Source organism: Protobothrops mucrosquamatus, unplaced genomic scaffold (genome assembly GCF_001527695.2).
Source record: "Protobothrops mucrosquamatus isolate PMUCROS unplaced genomic scaffold, P.Mucros_1.0 scaffold4, whole genome shotgun sequence".
Lineage (NCBI taxonomy): Eukaryota > Metazoa > Chordata > Lepidosauria > Squamata > Viperidae > Protobothrops > Protobothrops mucrosquamatus.
The window spans coordinates 1,655,400-1,677,996 of record NW_015386391.1 but is presented as its reverse complement, the minus strand read 5'-3'; the positions used below and the strand labels follow the sequence as shown (position 1 = coordinate 1,677,996).

The 22,597-nt window shown below is 43.5% G+C and overlaps 3 protein-coding genes across 4 annotated transcripts in view; all 3 read right to left on the bottom strand.

Annotated features, from left to right (window-relative positions):
- Positions 1-213: 213 nt before the first annotated feature.
- Positions 214-5,108, bottom strand: VGLL1 (vestigial like family member 1). Of its 2 annotated transcripts, none has more exons than XM_015832472.1 (6): positions 4,972-5,108; positions 3,702-3,779; positions 3,460-3,491; positions 3,141-3,364; positions 1,786-2,173; positions 214-1,196 (listed from the first exon to the last, which is right to left on the bottom strand). In XM_015832472.1, the coding sequence occupies exons 4-6, from the start codon at positions 3,349-3,351 to the stop codon at positions 1,184-1,186; spliced, it is 612 nt and encodes a 203-aa protein (XP_015687958.1). In that variant the 5' UTR covers positions 3,352-3,364; positions 3,460-3,491; positions 3,702-3,779; positions 4,972-5,108; the 3' UTR covers positions 214-1,183. The 2 variants fall into 2 exon arrangements, with proteins under 2 accessions (XP_015687958.1, XP_015687957.1); XM_015832471.1 differs by having other exon boundaries at positions 3,706-3,779.
- Positions 5,109-8,945: 3,837 nt separating this feature from the next.
- On the bottom strand, positions 8,946-16,343 carry HTATSF1 (HIV-1 Tat specific factor 1). Its single transcript, XM_015832469.1, has 9 exons — positions 16,170-16,343; positions 14,409-14,616; positions 14,042-14,089; positions 12,422-12,576; positions 11,997-12,160; positions 11,477-11,576; positions 10,521-10,610; positions 9,796-9,933; positions 8,946-9,349 (listed from the first exon to the last, which is right to left on the bottom strand). Exons 1-9 carry the CDS (start codon positions 16,341-16,343, stop codon positions 9,065-9,067), a joined length of 1,362 nt encoding a protein of 453 aa, XP_015687955.1. The 3' UTR covers positions 8,946-9,064.
- Positions 16,344-20,215: 3,872 nt separating this feature from the next.
- Positions 20,216-22,597, bottom strand: part of BRS3 (bombesin receptor subtype 3) — a 3,736-nt gene continuing 1,354 nt past the window's right edge. The window contains exons 2-3 of the mRNA XM_015832427.1: positions 21,945-22,293; positions 20,216-20,611 (exon numbers count right to left, since the gene is read on the bottom strand). Of these exons, the coding sequence (XP_015687913.1) occupies positions 20,216-20,611; positions 21,945-22,293 (745 nt within the window). The remainder of the gene's footprint in view (positions 20,612-21,944; positions 22,294-22,597) is intronic.

Here is a 22,597-nt window from a genome sequence, read left to right as displayed (position 1 = left end):
AAGGTCTGGCCAAAAATCAAGATGATGGCCACAGCTGTGGGGATGAAACTCTGCTTTTCTTCGTATGTGGACACCCTTATCAAGAGGGAGAAGGTTTGTTCTCCAAGCTTGTGTGTTGGTTAAGGGGATGTCAAGTTGCTCTGAGGTTTGGCATCCTGCTTAGAAGATCCCCACATGTGTGTTTTGAAGAAAAGCCACACAAATGCTCACCAGGAAGTGCACCAGCTTTAATTGATAACTCATTCTCCAGATTCACAGGATACTCCAGACTGAAAACAAACCAAATAAGGCTAGGTTTGCACATGAGCCACTAAACCACCCAAGGGTCACCTGGTGAGTAACAGGAAGCCATCTTCTTCTTCTCTTGAGAGGCCCTGGACCAGTATAGATAAGACTGGTCTGAACAGACACACCATCATAGATGTCCTCCTCCAACGGCATCTACTCTGGGATGGGAGGGAGATGTTCTTGATAGGAGCAACAGCCTTTAGTTTGTGGTTGCTAAGAACAGAAACCACACGAGTGTGTCAACAAAAATAACAATGATTTGGACAGAAGAAAGCCATAAGTTTCTCTTATGGCCCTTGGGATGTCTCCCACTCATTGAGTTGAGCTTCCCAAAGGCAACGTTTTATGTCAGTTCTAAAAACGGCCCTTAATTTAGCGTCTTGAGTATGGATGGATCTTTGCTCATCAGGGTCTGGTTGAGGGTGATCTTCAGCCTAGGATGTGGCCAAATTCTGAAATTTGCTGCCATCGTGTGGCGATTGCCAGTCTGCAAACTATTTTTATATTATTCCTAAACTGAGATTAGATTCGGAAACAAGCAACCGGTGGCAGTGGATGGAACGTTGTAAGCTAATAAAGAGTGGCTGAAGGTCCTGGCTCAACAGTCCTGGACACCCCCAAGATTAGGGATCCCCAGGAAGCCAGAGGCAGGGAGTTTTCCATGGAACTGGATTTCTGCACGCCGTTGGGCAAAACTCAAGACCCGTGAGAGCGTCTCTCTGTCCCCTTTCCAAAAATGAAAAGCAAACCACGGGGAAAAAATAGCGTGAGAGAAGATGGTGGTTGACTACCGCCGTTTGACTGCTTTTCTTAACTACAGTTCTGTTATTTTCAAAAGTCCTTGGAAAGTCTTTTAGCAAGCAAACAGGTCCATTTTGAAAAGTGCACATTGGCCTTAGCAGGGATACCTAGAAAAGAACAGGAGATCAACAGTTAGGGGATAATATTAAAGTATAACATCGGGGATAGGAAGACGAATGGCACGATTATTAATTTATTAATTTGTATCCCGCCTTTTTGATTATTTCTACAAATCCCTCAAGGCAGCAAACATATCCAACACACCTTCCCACTCCTCCTATTTTCCCCACGACAACAACTGAATCCAAGCTTCTTTATAGAAGGTGCAGTACAGCAGGACGTGAGCGATCGTTTCAATAGCCCATTCCCTGGTTTCTCTCCAGATCGTATAAGTCTATTTCAACTTCAGTTTGGTTCAGTTAAAAAAAAAAATCCAATTCAGTTCAGTCAGAATAGAGCTGGAAGGGTCCTTGGAGGTCTTCTAGTCCAACCCCCTGCTCAAGCGTTTCAGATATGTTTTTCAAGTTTTTTTCTAAATCCCAGGAGATTTTTTTTTTTAAAAAAATCAAGCCCACATGATGACACTTGGAAGAAAGAAATCATATTTACCATTTCCTTCTTGAAAAACACCGTCTGTCTCCCCCCCCCCATCTTGAAAGCGCTAAAGAATCAAAATATAAACCTAGACAGACTTACCTCTGGCTCATATTTTGCAATCCAGCCGAACCAGTAAGACAAGCCGATCGGGAATGAAGCAGCTCTTGGACGGGCCCAGAACATCTCTCTTGCTCCAGGAGGCCCAGCAGCGAACCGTATTTCTCATCCGACATGCCGTCTTGCGCCATGTGCAGATCAGAAGTTGGGTACCTCGAAACTGTGGTCAAACATGGATCATCCCCGGAAGCCGAGGGCCAGAGCTCAGCGGTGGCGGAAGAGGTTCCCTGGAGAATGGAAGGCTGGTAGACCTCCACCGCAGGAACCACACGGTTTTCGTCCGAAGCGCACAGGTTCAAAGGGGAGGCCGGGCAATAGGGCTTGGTCCAGTGGGGTGGAAGACCCCACTCGTGAGAAGGTTGGTGGTTTTCTGTTGAAAAAAGGCAAAGCAAATTCATTCAAGTTCCAAAGTGAGTTCCAGTGATAGGTATTTATGTATATATGTATGTATGAATGCTTTTTGAACACCCTGTCAGCCCAAATATGGGAGAGAGAAGTCAATCCAAATTTTGAAAAACACATATGTATGTATGTATGTATCCACCTTTATGACTTATACAAATAACTCAAGGCAGTGAACATATCCAACACACCTTCCTCCTTCTATTTTCCCCACAACAGCCCTGTGAGGTGGGTTGGGCTGAGAGAGACAGGGGCTGGCCCAAAGTCAATCAGCTGGCTTTCATGACTAAGGCGGGACTAGAACTCACCGTCTCCTGGTATTTGGCTCAAAATCACCCAGTTGGCTTTCTTGGTTAGGCAGGAGTTGAACTCATAATCTCCAGCTTTCTAGTTTGGTGCCTTAACCAGTAAACTCAACTGACTCTCTAAATTACTCATGTGTAAACAGGGGGAGATTCTGTGAAAAAGGTCATCTGATTTGAAGGGCAGGATATCAAGAGACAGACAAAACTAATATTTGCCTTCAGTTTGGTAGCTTTGCCCATTTTGCTATAGTCTGACCCACTTGAGTTTGCAACAAGATACTGTTGATAAAGTTACATAAATAATGTTCTTTACGAGAGGGGAAAAATAACCAGAATAGTAATCTGGATGTGACTGATGCAGCAACGAGAAACTTGGTCTGTGGTGATTGCTTCCCAAGCATTGGTTGCTGGGTATGGACGTTCAGCAACATTTTTTGGGATGGAACCTTGTAGGGTAGGCAAGGCGGGTTGTATAACGTGTGTGAGTTCCGGCATTTTTTTTTATTTTTTTTTTACAAAAAAAGCACTGGGTACAATTATACCTGGAAAAATCTATTGGCAATAAGGAGTCACAGTTCTTTGTTGAATGAGTTGCTAACTACGAAATAAGTAAAACAAGCCATGGCTCACCGTTGTTAATAAGGCCATCTTTGGCACTGTTGTTTCTACTCAGATCCTGAGGGTTTTTGGTGACACTCAAAGCTCTAGAGAAATGTTCATCCACCATGCTATTAGTGTCTCCTTGGAAATAGGTTAATACCATGTAATGGGCTCCCCATTCTGTTTTCACTGGCTGTTTGGTTCTGCTCAGCTTTGTGGAATTATTCTTTGTCTCTTCCATACTTGGAAATAACCTGAAAATAAACGTGACACAAGAAAGATGTACATGGAGTTGATGGTCCATGCTATGGATTATTTCCTGCTCCCCCTTCCCAAGATCATTGCTTACTCAGAGTTTATGCTTGGGGTGTTCTAATCTACCTGGAGAAAATGGGAAAGAGAGAAGACATGGGATTAGTGTTCAGGTACCTAAAAGTTCCAGAGAGAAGATGGAGTTATTTTCCATTAGCACAGAAGCAAGGACCAAAAATTAGCTAGTATATTTGTAGCTACCACAAGTTCATTTACATATAAGGAAAAATTTCCTTATAGTAAAATATATGTAATAAGGGAAGACATAGTGGAATATACCTACTGAGTCTATGGGTTGTCCATCTCTGAAGGCTTTAAAAAGAGGTTGGACGGCCACCTTTCATGGAACTGGTTGTCCTATACAATGCAGAAGGTTGCTTTAGAAGATCCTTATAGCCTCTTCCAATATCACAGTTCTATAATTCTATGATTATCTGGGACACCTCAACAATTGAAGTTGTGGGGCTGCCCTGCCTTGGTGCCACATTCCTTTCTAGGAGAACACTCCCAACTGTAAAGTTCTCAGGAACCATCAGGACTTAATACAATATGCAAAGACCAATCAAACCAAGCATGTGAGCGTAATGGCCAACATATTAAGCCCCTGCAATTACTGGTGTTTTTGTCAATGTGACTTGTAAAGCATGGCTTATGGTTTAGCATGTTATGTAAACACAGGCAACGGGTAGGACTTGCATGGGAAGCCTAAGCAATTTTTAAATGGCACCTCAAGGACTTGGTAACTCATCCTTCACCGAAAATATTTAATGTGTCTTCTTGGTTGTCTGCCAAGAGAGCCCACAGATGTACAACCCAGTTCTTCAAAAAGTACAAAACTGTCCATACCAATGACTAGAGCCCCCATCTTGTAGGAAATGTAGCCTGGCCCTGGAGACATGTGACTTAGGGAGGATAGTTTCCTCCAAGTAATTATCTTTTTGATTTCCCAACCGGTATCTGAGATGAAAATAGTTCTTCCACAAAAAGTGGCAACAGAATTTAATTTTCTTTTCTTTTTTTTAAGTACCAGAAGCTTTAAATATAAAGTCAGCTCCCTCGAGATTGAGGGTAAGAGCCCAGCATGTGTTGTCCACGATGACTAACAAATGTCCCATTGCAGATGTCCACAGAACGGCCACCTCCTCCTACTCCCTCCCTCTACGGTTAATATTCCTTCCAGGTCAGGAACAAAGATAGGTGGACTTTAACCCGTTGAAAATACTTGATTATAAACCAAGATTCACATGATCAAAGTAGGGTAGGATATTGAAGAGATACACAACAATTAGTGCAGAACTAGTCAGGACTACCCCAATTTTTAAAATGTCAACCGTACCATTAATTGGAAACCACAATTTCAGCTAAACTACTGCATCTCTGTCAACACATTCCAGAAATTGTAGCTCTCCGCTAAACACGTTACATCTCCCGTAACTCTGCTTAGATGTCTCCATTAGATGCATCTTGCTTGGACTAATAAACTTTAGGATTTCCCCCAAACCTCTGAGAAAGAGGAACTCAGAAGCTGTTCTGAGACTCTTTTCCATACCTTAGTTCACTTCATGCTGCGATTCTCGGAGTCCACTGCTCCTAGGGCGAGCTCTGTAGCAACTCAACAACAAGGAGAAGGGCACCAGACTGTACCAGCAGCTCCTTTCTGTTCCTTTAGCAGCGACTGAACTAGGCGTATCCTTCAGGCTCGCCAACAGGAATGTGTGAAATGCACCCTGACAAGTCAACCAGGTTTAGAGGTTTCAGGAAAGAAGACAATAAAAAGGACTGTTCAGGGTGCTCGTAAAAGATAGCTGGCAACAGGCAAGGGCCGGGTCTCTGCAGGGAAGATCTGCCCCCGGTGCTGCAAGATGGACGTGGCTCGAATGTTAAAAATCCAGTTTTCCTTTTATGGGTGGATCGGTGCCGTTATTGCAGACGGTATGCTTCGCTTTTTAACATTCTCCTGTTTAATTTCCTTGTTGTTGTTCCTCATTTAGAGTGGAAAGTTATTTGCCACCAGCCTCTAATTCCAGGGCTCATGTGATCGAATTGTTATATTATATACAGGTAGTTCTCGACTTAAGTTCGTTTAGCGACCCAAGTCACGACGGCACTGGGAAAAGTGACTTAGGACTGTTTTTCTCACGACCATTGCAGCGCGTCTCGTCTCCCCTCCCCCCAGGGCCTTGTGATCAAAATAGACATTGGGCAATTGACTCGTATTTATGACAGTTGCAGTGTCCTGGGCTCATGTGACGAGCAAAGTCAACGGGGAAGCCGTATTACTAACTTATCAACTGCAGTGACTCACTTAACAATTGTGGCAAGAAAGGTCCTAACGTGGGTCAAAATTCACTTAACCAGTCTCACTTAGCCACAGCAATGTTGAGCTCAATTGTGGCCACAAGTCAAGGGATGTTCAAGGCATGCCCCAATTTGCACCTCTCTCAGTATGGCTTGAACTGAGTCTTAACTGCTGGAAACGGCTTGAAGAGTCAAATATTTCAGCTCAAGAGACAAATTGGTGAATTTTGGCTTTTACGGTGCTTGGTGGCCACATGGCTGGCTGGGGAACTCTTGAGAGTCGACATCCAAGCTTGAAGTGGAGAAACGCTGCTTTTTTAAATGGCAGAACGTTGGGCGCAAAAAACATACCTAGGTGTGTTGTAACAAATACTGATTTCGCCAGTTGGGGATGAATAAAGTCTGAAGACGGTTACCAGGAGAGAGCACCAGATTGGGAAAGACTTTGATAATTATTGCAAAAATAAAAACATTTGAGGATGAATGCCTTATGACTTCATATAATTCTATACCAGCCTAGGAAGGAGGCCTTGCTTAACAGTGTGTCTCATATTATGAAGAATTTTATATGTAATTTGTAGAACGAATCAGATCAGACTGGATTTAATTTAGACCTGGCCCTAGGTTAACAGAAGTAGTAATTTAAATAAGAAGCCCCATTCATTTCCAGTTTTAACCGTACAAAATTCAAAATAATTCACCCCGAGTAAATCCTTGTGCTGTGAGGAAACTATAATTTGCAAAAGTAGGACTGAACAATGCAAACGAAATGAAAAGTTTGAGTCCAGCAATGCATCAAATCTTCTCAAGTATCTGTATTTATAATGCAGTCATGTGAAAACACGCTAATATATAGTAATAGAATAGCCAGTTCTATGTAAAAATTGCTATAATTCTTCTGAGATTAAACCCCCAAATACTTTAGGGAGATAATATATATCTGTATAAATACTAGGGTAAAAATTAACTTTTACAACAATTTTGTAATGTTTCAGAAACATGTAAGCCTAATAAATATTTTATTAGGCAACCCTTCCCCCAACCACTTCTTATGACAAATTGTACCAGGCTCAAAATCTGGAATTACATCATTTGAAGATGATTACAGATTTGCAAATAGAAACCACAGTGGAATACCAGAGATAGGCAGAGTATATTCAGGTCAAAATGGCTTCTAAATAAATAGGAGACGTGAGGAGCTGGAAGGAGGCAGTCAGATATATTCTCTAGAAGAACAACAGCCAGATTTTCCTAAGAAAGGAATATAAAGTTTGGAAATGGCAACCATCTATTTTAAGGTTTGATCCCGGCATCCTCAAGGGCTGTAAATACTAATTAGGTCTGCTCTGATATTATTTTCTTCCACAAATAAGGCCACAGAGGTTTTGTAATGGAACGATAATTTAAATTCCAGAAATATTTTATTTGGAACTGTCACACTAGCTCCTAAGTTGTGCAAGTTTCACTGACCTCATTCACTGTCGTCATATATCACAACACACCACAGCAAGAGAAAATCCAGGACAGGCTTGTGCGTTAAAACATTGCCACATATTTCGTTTGGGACAGATGACAGCCTTTTAAGAGGTTTACTTCGAACCTCTCATTTTCAGTGAACTCAAAATTTCAGTGTTTTAAAGGAGGTGTGTCAGGTGTTAGTGGCGAGTACCTTTAAGACAAACAGCTCAAAGGCAACGCAAAGTATTTGCAAGAGATGACTTGATCACAAATTCAAGGTACAAAACTGGTACATTAAGCACTTAGCTTTATTCTACAAATGATTATTCAGCAAAGTAGCCCATTTTTCATCAGTGCAGATTCCTAAAGGGTCCGACGAGATGCAACAGTCATCAATGTTGTATTTCGGCTCCAAGCTTTCTTCTTTCTCCCAGCCAAAGGGAGAGAAAAGCCTCAAATTCCACTTTTAACTTTGCTACAGTCGGAGTCAACAGAAAATTATTTGCGTAATCATCCATCTCAAGTAATGGGGGCTGAGATCCTGATTTAAAGTTTTCTACAAACTACAATATCCTTCAGTTAAAAAAGCAAACTCAGTATGAAGCATCCGATTTCCTACGCTCGCATGCAAACGGAGAGCAGGTGTGCCATTATCGTCACAACAAAAGCAAAGGTTCTCCCCATTAAGTGGACCTGAAATGGCTGAAACAATCATTTCATTATTTCAATATGTAGTTAGAAGACCACAGAAAGTAAATTTGAGCAAAGCATTTGGAAAGTCTTGGCAGCAATTAAAAAAAAAAGAATAATTTTAAGCAGTTAATCTCTACAAAAAATTGTTTAAAAATCTGAGAAACAATTTTGGGAATGAATCTCAAAACAATTTTATTCGTAGTTATCTCCTATAATCAATCCAGTATAAAAAAATACAGGCTTCGTACACTTGGTCTTGACAAATGCTCGAAACACAACTATAGTTGAACAGTTAACACTGGGACAAGGCAGGAATCACACCTCCAAACAATCATGCACTCTGCATGTTTCCAATGAATTAATAATCAAAACAAAAATTTAGAAAGTGAAGATCAGAATTAATCTCGTATACATTCTTTTTCCCGTTTATTACCTAGCTTCCCTCAGCGCAGACTTCTATTAACGAACAAAGGACGTGAATCACAAGGAACTTTACACACCAGAATAGCATCTTCAGACCTTGATCTTTCGAATCTCCCTCGACCGCAGAGAGTGCGAATACATCTTCAATGATCTGCTACTTTAAAAAAATCAATTAATAATCAGGAAAACCAGCTATTCCAAGCCCATGCCGGTGCATCCACAGCAGGCAAGAATCCGTATCGTACAGAGAAGAGGATTAGTAGGCTGGGAGGAGGTGGCATTAGAGCAACAACAAAAAGCGTTCATACCTGGGTGTCTAAAGATTATGGTGTAGTTCAGGGGAACTGGGGACTCTGTACCTACTTCACACATGGATGGACTTGACACTGACAAGCAAAGGTGGAACTTAAGACAGCTGGTCAGTTCAGCAGGATTCTTGGCAACTTATGACACATACGCAGCTTCAGTCGCAGCCAGACATGAAGATATATGAATATATATATATATATATATATTATACACACACGCACGCACACACACACACACAAACTAAATACTGCTTTTAATGCAATACTTTAAAAGCACGTCGGTGATGTCCTAATAAGGAAACGTGCGCGCATATACACACACACACAAACACACAAATATATATATATATATATTTATTTATATTCATTGATTGGAGTGGATGCTTGCAACTGCATCAGGAAAGGAGAAGAAAGATCTTGAGGGGAGCCTGCAATCATGCTTTCGACAAGCGGTGAGTGGCGTTAAGTCTCTACTTCTTCGTCGCTGCCCGCCCCGCTGCTGTCGGTGGACGCCGCGACATCTTCGCCGGCTCCTTTGTGGGCATCTCCTCCCTCGGCGGCTTCGGCCTTTGTGTCAGCTTCAGCGGCCCCGTTATCTTGAGAGGGCGGGTCTCTTTCAGCCCGCTGCGGGCCACTTTCTGAAGAATTTGCATCCGATGGCTTCTTAGGCCGTTCTTGGTCAGGATCTCCTATGAATTCTTGCCATCCTTTCAGTCTTTCTTCTCTTTCCCGGGAGGTTTCTTCAACCTGGGGGGTGGGACATGTTGGAAATTGTCAATATTTGAGGAGAAGGAGGGGAAGGGAAGGCATGTTCTGTTTCATGATCAATAGTTTTGTTCTAGGGATCAGAAATCCCTTTTAGAAGGGATTTCAAAAGCCAAGTGCAAAGCATAAAGAGGTCCTCTTAAATAACTTAAGTTATTCTCATTTTCGAATCAGTCAAGACTCCTAGAGACTATCTGGACAACGTTCCTGAAATCTTCTTCGCAAGATTTCAGAACTGGTTTGCCATTAACATCTTCTTCCTAGGGCCGAGAGGGAAGGACCGGCCCTAAGTCTCCCAGCTGGATTCATCCCTAAGGCAGGACAAGAACTCAGTCCCCCAGTTTCGGCCCTGGTCGTAACTGGCTCCCTTCATTACTCATACTCGCATCTTTCTTTAAAAAAACCGACCTTCGTTAAGCCAAATATACCTGATAATCAGTTACACCGTCCCACGTTTCCACGGAGAGCTGCCGTCCACCAAACCATCGCCCATTGAGTGCCTGTTTGCAAACATCAGCCTCTTCGGCTTCCTTAAAGGATATGGACGCTACTCCATCGGGATGCCTCTACGAACACAGGGGGGGCGGGAAGCCATCAAGTTAGATCTAGGCATTGCCCGTATTTAAGAGAAGGCCCCATTTCAGAATCACAAGCAAAGTCCTGGGACTCACAAAGCATGACAAAACTACCTCTGTTCTTAAAACTGCCACTTTTAGAGAAAAACAGACACTGAAATCATTTTAAGTTGCCTAGCATTTTACCTTTTCATGTTTATTCTTCTAACACCTCCCCATAATGATAAGAATATCTGTGTCCTCCAGAAATCTAGTAACCTTTCCATGTTATCGTCTGATTAAACCCTTCAATTGTCAAATACAGCACTGGAGTGGGTAATATTTTAAAACTCCTTTTAATTTTAAAAATGTTGCTGCTGTCCCAAGGCTCGCAATACAGACATAATGTTTTATAAGGGCTCGGCCGTATTCCAGCGATACACTGAATAATGAACTTTTTTGAAAAATTACGTGGGGTTCTTCATCAAACAAACTGATGGTTCTAAATGGAGCTCGGCTGGTGTGGTAACTATTAGTGCTTTTGTAGAACGTCTCAAAAGTACAAGGCAAAATTAGGACGGAGTATTTCTGATACATACATCAAATATAATGACTTTCTTTACTTGACCAAATTTTTCACATTCTGTCCGTAGATCTTCCCGGATCTCATTTAGCACTAAGGGATCCTCCTGGAAAGACATTTTAAAGCATATTTTAAAAACGCATCCAACACTTTCAGAAAGCAAAAGTACTTCACAGAACAATTCTGGCACTCTTGACCAGTAAAATGAGATACCGGACCATCTTGCCTGAATTATTGGCTATGCACAGTTCAAAAGCTTGTTGGGTTCTGTTTTCATCAATGCTCAAAAGCACAGACTGAACGGAAAACGTCATCCTCTAAAGGTAGAACTCTCTTTAGCCGATCCTAACAGAAACAGAGGGCCTGTACCAGGACTAGGAAACCTTACAAACTTCAGGCATGTTGGACTACAGGCCCCATGACTCCTAGCCTTTGGGTAAATATAAAGAGATGAACAGATAAAGGAGCCCTGGTGGCACAGTGGCAAAAGTGCAGCATTGCAGGCAAACTCTGCCCACCACCTGGAGTTTGATCCCGATTGGCTCAAGGTGGATTCACCCTTCCATTCTTCCGAGGTCATAAAATGAGGATCCAGATTGTTGGGGGCAACATGCAAATAATGTTTACATTGTAAGCCCACCCAGAGAGTGCTGTAAAGTGCTACGGGGCGGTATATAAGCCTAAATGCGATTACAAAATACATTTGGAGTATGTCCCACTGGAGGGTAACATTGTGCCTTCAAATACAGGAGGAGCAAATTAAATGGCTGGATACGATAGTCCCAACAGCCTCGGCCAGAAGCAGCCTAAAAATGGAACGGTCCTTTCTAACGTAGCTGGCCCTATTACGCCACAAACACTTCTTGGCTTGCGGCGAGCCCTGCTTCATTTGTGTCATCTTTGGGAGACGATGCGTTCCCAGGCCTTCGGGAGGGATTGCAGTTTGTGAAGCCCTGCTGGGTTTTTACCTACCTCAAAATCTTTGGGATGAAACATGTTTCTGATGATGATAACTCGCTCTTGTCGCAATCTAACGCTCCCCTCTTTCTTCTCCGGCCGCCAATCCAGCAGTCTAATGAAATGAAGCAACATTAAGAGGTTGGGAGGGGGGGGTGTCTCTTCAGTTTCTAAAAGTATTGTTGAAAAAGAAATTGGATGTTTCTGAAATCAGAGCTAGCAGAATTCTTTTCCCCCCGTTAATGAAAGGCAGTTCCCCAGCGGCATTGAAACTGATGTGTTATCTATAAGCCACCTACATGAAAAATAACTTGACACTGAAATCCACATTTTATTAGGGGCTGTCCTCCTGGGGTGATTTGAGCTGCTTTAAAGATGAAGGTTTCATGCATTTCCTATAAATACAATCCTTTTCAAGCCCCAGGTTTAATGAAAAGGCAAGCCTGGCCACATTTTCCACAGGCAAATACATTGACCCTTAAAAGCAAAACGTTCTTATCAAAGTTTCGAGGTGTCTTGAGAAAGAGCCACACACTTTTGTTGCTGAGAGAGCTTCTTTTTGTAATCTTTGCATTTCTTTTTCTTCTTGCTGGCATCATACTCCCCCTTAAGCTGGAACTGGGCAACTTCCACATGCAGTCTGTACCCTCGGATTTCTTTTTCATCCAGCAATTTCAGCGCAAGTTCAACAGATTCTCTCTGGGAAAAGAGACACAGAGAGAGAAAAAACCTGGTTTAAGACCTCCCCTTTCCACCTAAACAGACAAAGAGACAACATTCGGGACAGACATTAAAACATGCTTCTCATAAATTTCATTGAGGCCTGTAGGAATGCCCAGAAGCTAAACTAAAATAATTTTAAATAAAGAGACTCAAAGGGGCTAGGGATCTATTTTTGCAATAACAACTGCAACCACAGGATCACCACGAGGGTACACTGTGACAGAATAAGCAACTAACCTTTAAATAACAACAGAGTCCGTCACCTTTAAGGTTTCCCTCCTTGTCTTTGTAGAGCTTGATTTTTGGTTCCTCTGTATGAAGATCGCGCATAATGATGCCACATTTTGACATAACGTCTACAAATTCATCTTTTGTGATATCTGGTGGCAAACCTGGAAAGGTAAAATTGAACAGACACAAATGCAACAACAAAACCAAACTGAACGTTTAATGTCACAAGGTTGTTGTTTTGTCACCCTGGCATCTTTGTCTATTCCCCCTCATTCGGCATGGTCTTGACAGCTTTTGCATTTTGGCAGCATTGGATCCCAACTGCGAGGGGAAAAAAATATAATGCCACTCAAGGACAATCGTAGTTCTTTTCTATTTTCTAGCTCCCAAGTTGGATATAAAATCCTTAACGCAGTTCTGCACTGTCCGCTCAAAATGTAAGCTTTGAAACCCATGGACACGCTTGAGGTGGACCCTGCGACGTATTTTGTCAGTGTCAGCAGGCATCTGCTCCTTGGATTCAGGGAGGATAAAGAGGTCTACAGCCTGAGAGCTGACACCTTTAACACAGAGCAGAATGAGATCACGGGAAACAGCCTCAAAGTCATGGTGTGCAGCCAGGCTGGGAACTTTCTTCTTGGATGTGTCTTGTGTATCCAAGGCAGAAGTCTCTGCCAGGAGATCACAAGCCAGTCAGAACAGCACCATTATGGTGGAGGCTTCAGAAATATTGTGCATTTTACAAGTATTACACAGCTAGGAAATGGGAGTCCATATCAAACATGGCAAAGGTCCCACCCTCTGGAACGAACTGCCCCCAGAGATCAGGGTGATCCCTGATCTCCCTTCCTTCCGCCGCGCCCTCAAGACGTGGTTGTTCCAGCTCGCGGGACTGGCCTAAGGGATTTTAAAGGGGTTTTAATTACTTTTAAATTTGACGTATCTAAATATTTCTTTTTAATCAATTAATTAGATGTATATGTTAGTATTTTAATCATTGTCAGCCGCCCTGAGTCCGCAAGGAGAAGGGCGGGATATAAATGCAATTAAATAAATAAATAAAATAAATAAATAAATGCTGCAATGGGCGCTTCCAGATACAGCATGAAGGCATTTTACCACTCAACTACACAGTCATTAAGCCATGTAGCCAATGCTGAGTGGCCACAAGGTGATCGTCTAACTAGGAAGTAAAAAAGGAACATGACTGGAATTTATTTAGAGGCACTGGCCTCACATTTAAAGCATAGCAAGACATCCATCCTCATTAAAACGGAGAGAAATTTCAGTTCACCAAGAGCGGGAAACAAAAGTGGACAAATTGACTACAAAACCTGCATGGAGTTGTGCGGCAACTTTGGCATTTTGAGGCACTTCCCAAATAATTCAAATATATAGAACCGGATTTTTAAATAAATGTGTTACTTATCACTCTTCCCCTCCATTTAAACTTTACTCAAAGCCATCGGCATCATTTTTAATTCCAGAAGCAAAGATTTTATGTGACGTGAAATATTTAAAATGATATTCAGGGGCTTGAATCCATTTCACAGGAGAACCGGATCACCACAGCCATTTCATAACCCAGCTTTCACAAACCAGCAAAGATTCAAGACGGCTCCTCACCTGTCACATAAACATTTGTATTTTTCTGTTCTTCAACATGAAACCATCCTAAAGGGGAGATGATGATAAGTTAGGATTGCACCTCTAAAGAAAGGAGAACAGCTCTTCAGACTAAAGTTCACATCGGCTAAACAGCCTGACCTAGTATAAATGGCACTTTCCTATTTTCACACCTATCAAGCTTTAACAACATTCACAAATTCCTAGAAGTTGGCCATAATTTGATCCTTTAAAATTAGGCTTTCTGAGTCTGACCGGCTCTAAGGATGCTCTGCGTGACAGCCCACACAAGCTCAACTCCGCAGGAAGACACATCTCTTCTTGAACAGCAGACTACTTTTAAGTCATGCACGACGGAGCCCCTTGCCTGCTTCGGCTTTTCTTTTTTCTCCTTTTTGTTTAAGGTCTGCTGGCAGCAGCTGCGATGGTTTGGCGTCTACCGGCAGCCGAGCCTTGGCGGCCTTGGAATCCGGTGCAGCTTTAGATTCAGTCTTTGCAACGGACGCCGAAGTATTGGAGCTTTCAGTGGGAAAACCATAGTTAGCATGGTACGTTGCCAAGAAATCTTCAGTGACCTAAAAAGACATTATTCAGGAAACCAATTAGAGACCAAATTAAGATTTAAATGTTATTGCAAGTGCCCAAGGTGGCCTCCTGAAACAAATAATGCAGATCATGTTCTATTTTTAACCGTTCATAATGGCACAACAACTGATAGGCAGCTTAGAGGGAGATAGGCAGGCCTACATAGGGTAAAAGGATGCTACTCTAGAGATACTACAGAAAGCCACTCGGAGCACCAGCAACTGTAAAATATCTTTGAGATCAAGTCATCAAGGAGTTGTAGAGTGTTTACTCTCCCTTAACAGACTCCCTGCAAGATTCTCTTTGGACATCTAAAAATGCTAGCAACTGTCCACATTTCTTACAAATATTCTTCAGAATTTAGGGAAGAAAGTCAGAGACTTTTCAGGGGCAACTGCTCATCACTTGATTCAGCAGCAGAATTGTACAATGCAGCTAGCCTGTTAACCCTGGGGCTAGATGCCCATTTAGAAAACAAAATAAATAATTCCTGGAAGAGTGAGAAGTTGGAATCCACACCTTTTAAAGTTGCCAAGTTTGAGAAACACCAACCTACTGAATTGCTGTGTTCCCATTTGAGAGAGTTACAAAGCTAAAGTATTCGATGTTTTCATTGCCTTTCCTTTATCTATTTTTTATAAGGCAGGTTGAGAACCTAGTAAAGGGATCCAGCAGGAGAGATAAGGAGGGTCAAGAAGGACAGCAAGCCAAAGGAGCAAGTAAGAAAAATCGAGGCTGGCTGAGAGGGCTCATCTCAAAAAATGGCATTTTTGCCCCAGGAAATCAGGATGATGATGATGATGATGATTTGCAGAGTCCATTGCTTAGTCAGCCTGAAGTTTTAAGACTGGATTTGGCATCTTTATGGTTTACATTATATAATATATACTAGCTGTAGCCGGCCACGCGTTACTGTGGCTCAGTCTGGTTAAATGGAAAAGAAAGAAAAGAGAAAGCGCACGTTTGTGTCACAGATGTGACATCTATATAATCGTAGGTGTATAAAAACACGCACGTATTCGAATGCAACGTTGTGTCAAAATTTCAAAGCAATCGGTGAAGAACTTTCGGAGATTTAAGATTTTGGACAAACGAACATTTCACATTTTTATTTGTATATAGAATTAAGAATTATTATTATATAAATTTATACGCCAACCCTTTCGCTCTCTTCAGAGCAACTATCAATTTGTAGGCAGGTGATGCAGGGATTACTACCCTAAGCAAAAAAAAAAAAAATCAATGCCTTTAATGAAATTATTTGGTTTCATAAGGAAGGCTAAAGGACTGGGCGACTCCCCCGCCCACAGGAAGGCTCCCCACTAACAAAAGCAAGACTGTTGCAGCCTGAAAACCAGAAGACCGTGTCCCTCCCCCCCCCGCAAGCCCCCAACCCAGCCCAGGACTACAATGCCCATCATTCTCCGCCGACAGGGAACAGGCAGGGGCAGGATGCCCCTCATGGGCTTTGGATTCCCCCACAGACCCACCCACCCCCACCCCCCCGCTGTGGAGGATGGGGACGGCGGGCGGGCCGGCCCACCTTGGGGAACCAGGCCTTCTTCTCGCGGTCCCACTCGTACTGCGTGCCGTCGGCGGAGTCGGTGTAGGTGAAGGGCTCGTCGCCGCCCCCCCCGTCCTCCTTCCGCTCGTAGAGCTCCTGCAGCCGCAGCTGCTGGTGGAAGTCCTCATTGCGGTCCGAGCCGCCGACGCTCATGGTGCCGCCCGACTCGACGCCGCTCCTCACGACCAGGCGCCGCCCGGGCCCGGCCCGGCCTGGAAATGCCTCGCAGCGGGGCCCTCCCGCGCTGGGGCGCATGCGCGCACGGCTCGCGCCCAGGGCCCTGCTGCGCACGCGCGGGCCCCTTCTCGCGGCGAGACTCCCTTCGGGCCTCTCCGGGTTAAACAGAGAAGGGCGCCCGCGCTCAGAGGCGACGGAGCCAGGCCGGCTCTCCCATCCCGCCGCGGTAAAACCCTCGGGTTCTCGCCTCACCTGGAGACGAGGCGACTGCGCAGGCGCAGAAGGGCGCTTCCCCCCCGCCTTCGCGTCGGCCGGAAGTTAGCGCGCAAGCGCAGAAGTGCTGCCCTGCCTTGGTCTCGTCTCTGCCCCTCCTGTTCTTAGCGTACCAGCTGAAGGGAAGGAGCCCTGCCGCTCACTGCGCAAGAGCGGAAGTCGCCTTCGGAAAGAAGGCGGGCCTAGGCCGAAAACAGCGACAAACAACAACAAAGGCAGCCAATGAACGTCGGAGCTGAGCAGTCCGTTTGTGCTTGAGGAGAAGGGAAGGCCGGAAGGAGATAAGAGTGAGGGAAGCAATGGAGCTTCTGAGCAATGACTCCCGATGGGGTTGCAGTCTCCTCAGCCAGTGGCCTCAGCAGAGACAGGGAGGGGGTAAAAACCAGCCTCTCCAATGGAGACAATCAAAGAAGATATTCTGGGGTCTTTTCAAACTTGGCAACTTTAAGAGGGTGGATTTAAACTCCCAGAATTACCCAGTCAGCCATGGTAGCTGGGAAATTCCAGGAGTTGAAGCCCACCCACCTTAAAGTGGCCAAATTTAAGAAGCACTGCTATTGAGGAAAATCCTGAGGCTTCAAGGCCCAGATGTACTCTTTATTTATTTTCTTGCTAATGAAGCCTTGGAGGAATTGCACCAAGAAATGAAACTCATTGCCTTTGTGGCTGAAAAGCTTCACGCCTGTTTTGAAATCGGTACTCTGGAGCAAAAAAATATCTTGCTGTCATACCCAGCAGAATGGTCATCCAAATGTAAGATGGAAGCCCTCGTCCAGAAGGGCCTTAAATCACCACCCAACGAGCTGACAGAATGACTTGCTGGAGATGTAATCTTAGATTTGTCAATAACCTTTTGCCTTAATCTACTTTGGTACCGGCTGCCTCGTTAGAGATACTGTATCTTCACACTTCCAGAATAGAAGTCTGAAAAACAACGTCACAATTTTGGTCCAGAGATTGTTTTATTCCTAATGCATGGATCCGAGCTGAGTTAACAGTATTTTAAGATGACTGATTTTTAAGATCTTAAACTGAATGCATCAGTTGCATATTTAAAAAACTGAATAGTGTCAAAATTTAGAGTTCAGTGAATTGGAATGGTTTCAAAATATTAAGATAAGAAAAGCAGTGTAAATAATTCATTAGCCGTAGGAACTCAGAATGCATTGTGATGCTATAATAATAAGGCAGTAAAATACCTGGCTTCTTTTGAGCAATACAAGCTGGAAATACCAGCTCAGTCCAGTTGGTTATTTTTACTTGTGTAAAACTCTAAATGCATTCATTTAATGTTGGACTCATTGAATTCAATGGCACTTCTGAGAAAACAGCTAGTGGTTTAGACTGCATTGAAACAAGTAGCACTTCAGCTCTGAACTGTTGTTGTTTTTTTACTGAAAGTTCAGTAAAATTAAACGCAATATAGTTTCAAATGAATGTGCAAATGATGATTGCAATGGTTGGAGGGTACATGTGCTTTTATGTTTTTTTAAAAGTTTGGTATATATGATCCAGCCACAGTGGCACGTAAACAATGGTTAATGATATGTGTTGAACCAACTGTGACTTAGTGAACAAACCACACTATAGCAAATAATGGGTTAGTGAGGGATGTGAATCAAATCAGTAGGGAAATGTGCAGTTCCTCCTGGCCCCAGCTCAGAAATTGCACCGTGGGGAGCACAGTAAAATCTAGTACTTCTCTTCTTCCCCTGGTGTATTCCAGCATCAGTAGAAACAACCCAGCAGTTGGTTCCTTATTGAAGTGGGGATTCTTCCCGCAGCATACCCACGGGATCAATGCTGTAACCAAAATCCTTGGAAATATACTATCTCCAGGCCTCCAATTCATTTGAATGAGGGTAGAAATTGTGGGCAAGAAAGGGAGGCTTCTAATGAGATTCATTAAGTTAAAGAAAAAGCTAAAAACAGAGTTCTCCGACTCATAGTATGTTCCGAACTAAAACAACAACAACAACCCAAATCATGTGCCAAGCTCATCCTGAAAACGAGTATTGAATGTTACCATATGCCAAGCGATCATTATTGATGATAACCCTAAACCCAACTCTTTGATGAAGATGGTCTCACAACTGGACAGGGGTGGAACCTCATAAAACTAGAAATTGGCTGCTTTGGACTCTGTTGACTGTAGTGCTCTAACACTGAAGGTTTTTAAGAAGATATTGGACAGCCGTTTGCCTTGAATGGTATAGGCCGGGTTTCCTGCCTGAGCAGGGGGTTGGACTAGAAGATGACCTCCGAAGTCCTTTCCAACTCTGTTATTCAATAACAACTCATAATACAGAATCTGTTACCATTTTCTGTATTGAAAGCAAGCTTTATTAGGGCTTAATAATTTAAATTTCACGACAAGGTCGCAGTACAATGGAGGAGAAAAAACCTGGTTAAACGATAAATGCAAACCTCTTATTTCGTTAAAGAAGGGGCAAGGACATTCTAGGTAGTGCTCCACTTAACGGCCAGAACTGGAACCAGAATTTTCTTCACGAAGCAATGTAGTTGTGAAATGAGTTATGCCCGATTTTAATGACCCTTTTTTGCCACAGCTAATCATGCAGTCCTTAAGCAAATAGGGCTTCCCCCATTGACTTTGTGTGTTGGAAGCGCCCTGAGAAGATCACAGATGATGATGACATGACCTCAGGATGCTGCGACCGACATAAGTACACTGGTCAAGAGTATGACCAGCCTTCCTTCAAAATCCTCCTGTATCTCCAAATCTTGAATGCAGAAGCAAATGTCTCTGGAAGCAGAATATGAAGAGAGCGGCTTATTGGCCATTATTTGCAAGCAGTATATATTTGGTGGGAGGATTCCGACGGCGCATGGGCCACTTTATGACTAATTGACACTAATCCCCTTTTTTCATGAAACCTCCGTATCTCTTTCTAATGCAAGAAACACTGGATGGAAACTAATCAAGGAGAGAAGCAAGCTGGAACTAAGGAGAAATTTTCTGACAGGACAATTAATCAGTGGAACCGCTTTGCCTTCAGAAGTTGTGGGTGCTCCAACACCGGAGGTTTTTAGGAAGAGACTGGACAGTCATTTGTCTGAAATGGTATAGGGTCTCCTGCCTGAGCAGGGGGTGGGACTAGAAGACCTCCAAGGTCCCTTCCAACTCTGTTATTCTGTTAATGCTATTGGAGCTGCTAGCCAGCCCTTTTCTCCTCCTGCAGTCTCAAGAGCTCAACCTTCAGGTTAACGGGTTCTTGACAGGCCTTTCCTTCCTACGCAGCTTCCAATGTTCTGTATCCTGATCTAAACCAAATCAAGTTCTTGCTTCTCCTTGTAACGGCAAAGGGAATATGCTGGTTTTGATTTAAGTTGAACATGCCTGAGAGGGCAGCTTGGGAGGAAAACCACAGTAGGAGTGTATACGTGTGAAACGAATTGCTGTGATTTGCAGGAAACGTTTTGTGATGCTGAGGTGTGATATCTTACGATGCACTGGGAAGGTTTCTGCCAAGCACAAGAAGCTCTCCTCTACATTCAGCCATTTTCTGGATCTTGCTGGGCAGTCCAAGTGGGACGATGATCCTCCAGGGCAGTTAAACACTCTCCTCTTCTTTGGTGATGCTATAATCTGTGAGCAAAGTGACACTGATTTCCGATCCTGTGACTGACATGGCTCTGCTCGGGGTGTGGCCCTGAGTCGGGCTGGCCCTTCTGACGGGCATCTTGGTCTTGCAACACAAGATTTCCTTCTTGAAATGTTGGCGGAAGCCTTTACTCAGCCAGTAGAGAGCAAAGGGGTTGACGCAGGAATTGCTGAAGGCCAACGCCCGGGAGAAGATGGTAGCCACCAGATGGAAAGTGGACGTATCTATGGAAGCGTGGTAGGTGAACGAACGGTACAGGTAGAGGATGTGGTTGGGTAGCCAGCAGAAGGCAAACAATCCTACTAAGACCAGCACAGTTTTGGCCACTCGCTTGCGGGATTCAATCTAAGGGGGGAAATACGTGCAAATTATTGTTCCTGGTTTCTATGCAGGCTTCTTAAAATAACCCAACATCAACATGGCAAGAAAAGATAAATACTGCTAGACCTTCTTTGGCTAATTGATGACACCAACGAAAGGAACTTTCTGTTGTTGTTTTTTTGTTGCTATAAACCAATAATATAATGACAACGTATAACAGTTCATCCAGGCTATCTGATGCTTGAGCATTGCCCTGAAAGTTGGAACATAAAAGCATGACCCGTCAAGAATCTTCTTATGTTCGCCTATAAGCCCGGTAAATGTTACCAACACTGCATCCAACATGTGCAGCTCATTGGTGGAATTTACAGAAAGGGGTATTTAATCTTAGTAATTGAAAAATATGGAGAAGGAACTCGCTATTTAAATAATGGCAAGTGGAAGATTTCTTGAGAAAACCATTTTGGTATAGAGGATAAGATACTGGATTAGGAGCAGAGGAGCTTGAGTTCCAATCCTGCCTTAGTGATGGACGTCAACTGGAAAATGATGGGCGGGGTTGTCCAACCTTTTGTGGACTTCAACTCCCAGAATTCCCCTGAGGGGTCAAGGACTGACTTAGAACCGCCTAGGTTTAGCTTCTTCTTTTCATAAAAGCCAGGCTGGATTACTGCTGCTGCTGCTTGTCAGATTTTTCCCTGAGATACAAGCTGGGAAACATCTCCCGGGTTCCTTTCTGCCACTTATCAGCAGAAAACCAGAGCTGGGTGTAGCCTGCCCTTGATAAAAGCTGCAAAGAAAACATGGTTTTGCAACACAAGAAGAAGGAAAAAGGGTTCTACAGTTGTGAGAAAAAAAACCAAATTTGCTTTTCTGGAGTTAAATTCCAGATTACTACAGTTTAGGGATTCAAAGCTGAAGCCCACCTCAGCAGCCTGATTAATGAATCTTGCTGATTTATTATATATATATAAAAGAATACTTTATTTTCATTTTATAAACTTTATACAGCTGCCCATCTCACAAAAATGACTGGGTGGCACACAATGAAACAATAAGGCTTTCTCCCCACTGAACCTTCTTGTGGGCCATATGTGCTTCAAACAGCACCTCTGGATCCCAAAACAGTGATGCCATTTTGGGACAAAACGTGTCCGTTGGCTCAACCTTTCATAGCCCACCTTGAGTTCTTTTTATGACACCCACTAGCCCACATGCCTGCGAACATCCTGAGATTGAGTGATCCTATTGGGTTGACCTCCATGTTCTCCAAAAGACCTATCTCTAAGAAGGATACCTGTTTCTGTTTTGAAAGACCCAAATATGTAAGAAATGCAGGCTGGACATTTTTGCCTACCTGTTTACGAGCGTGACCCTGCTCTTCTGCGGGCATACTGGATGTACTTTTGTAGAGCGTCTTGGCAATGAGAAAGTAGTAGATAGATATGATGGCCAGGGGTAAGATGTAGAAGATCAAGAAGCAGACCAGCGAGTGGACCTCCTGCAGGACACGTTCAGAGACGGGATACGGCGCGCAGGTTTTGAGGGTGGTGTTCTTCTCGGGCATGTGGAAAATATAGAGGTCAGAAGATACGGCTTCCGGAGCAGCCAATAACATGGAGACGATCCAGATGCAAGCAACTTTACAGCAGGTCTTCAGAACAGCATCCGAATGGAGCTCCAAAGGTTTCACAATAGCCTTGTACCTACCAACACAGTTTGTGTCAGGTCTTGGAGGGCTAATGAAATGACCACAAAAACAATAGAACAGGATGATCTTGAACACAAGTGGGGAACCTTCGGTTGTGACAATTTCTGAGGAAAAAAGCTCAGGGAGCAGGAGAATGATGGAGCTGGGACCTTCAGGGTTTCCCCCTCCTCTGTTTGTGGAGGGTATCTTGGGTTAGGGTCCTTTGTTTTTCAGACTATGTTGACTCTCTCTCTCTCTCTCTCTCTCTCTCTCTCTCTCTCTCTCTCTCTCTCTCTCTCTCTTCCTCTCTCTCTTTTTTT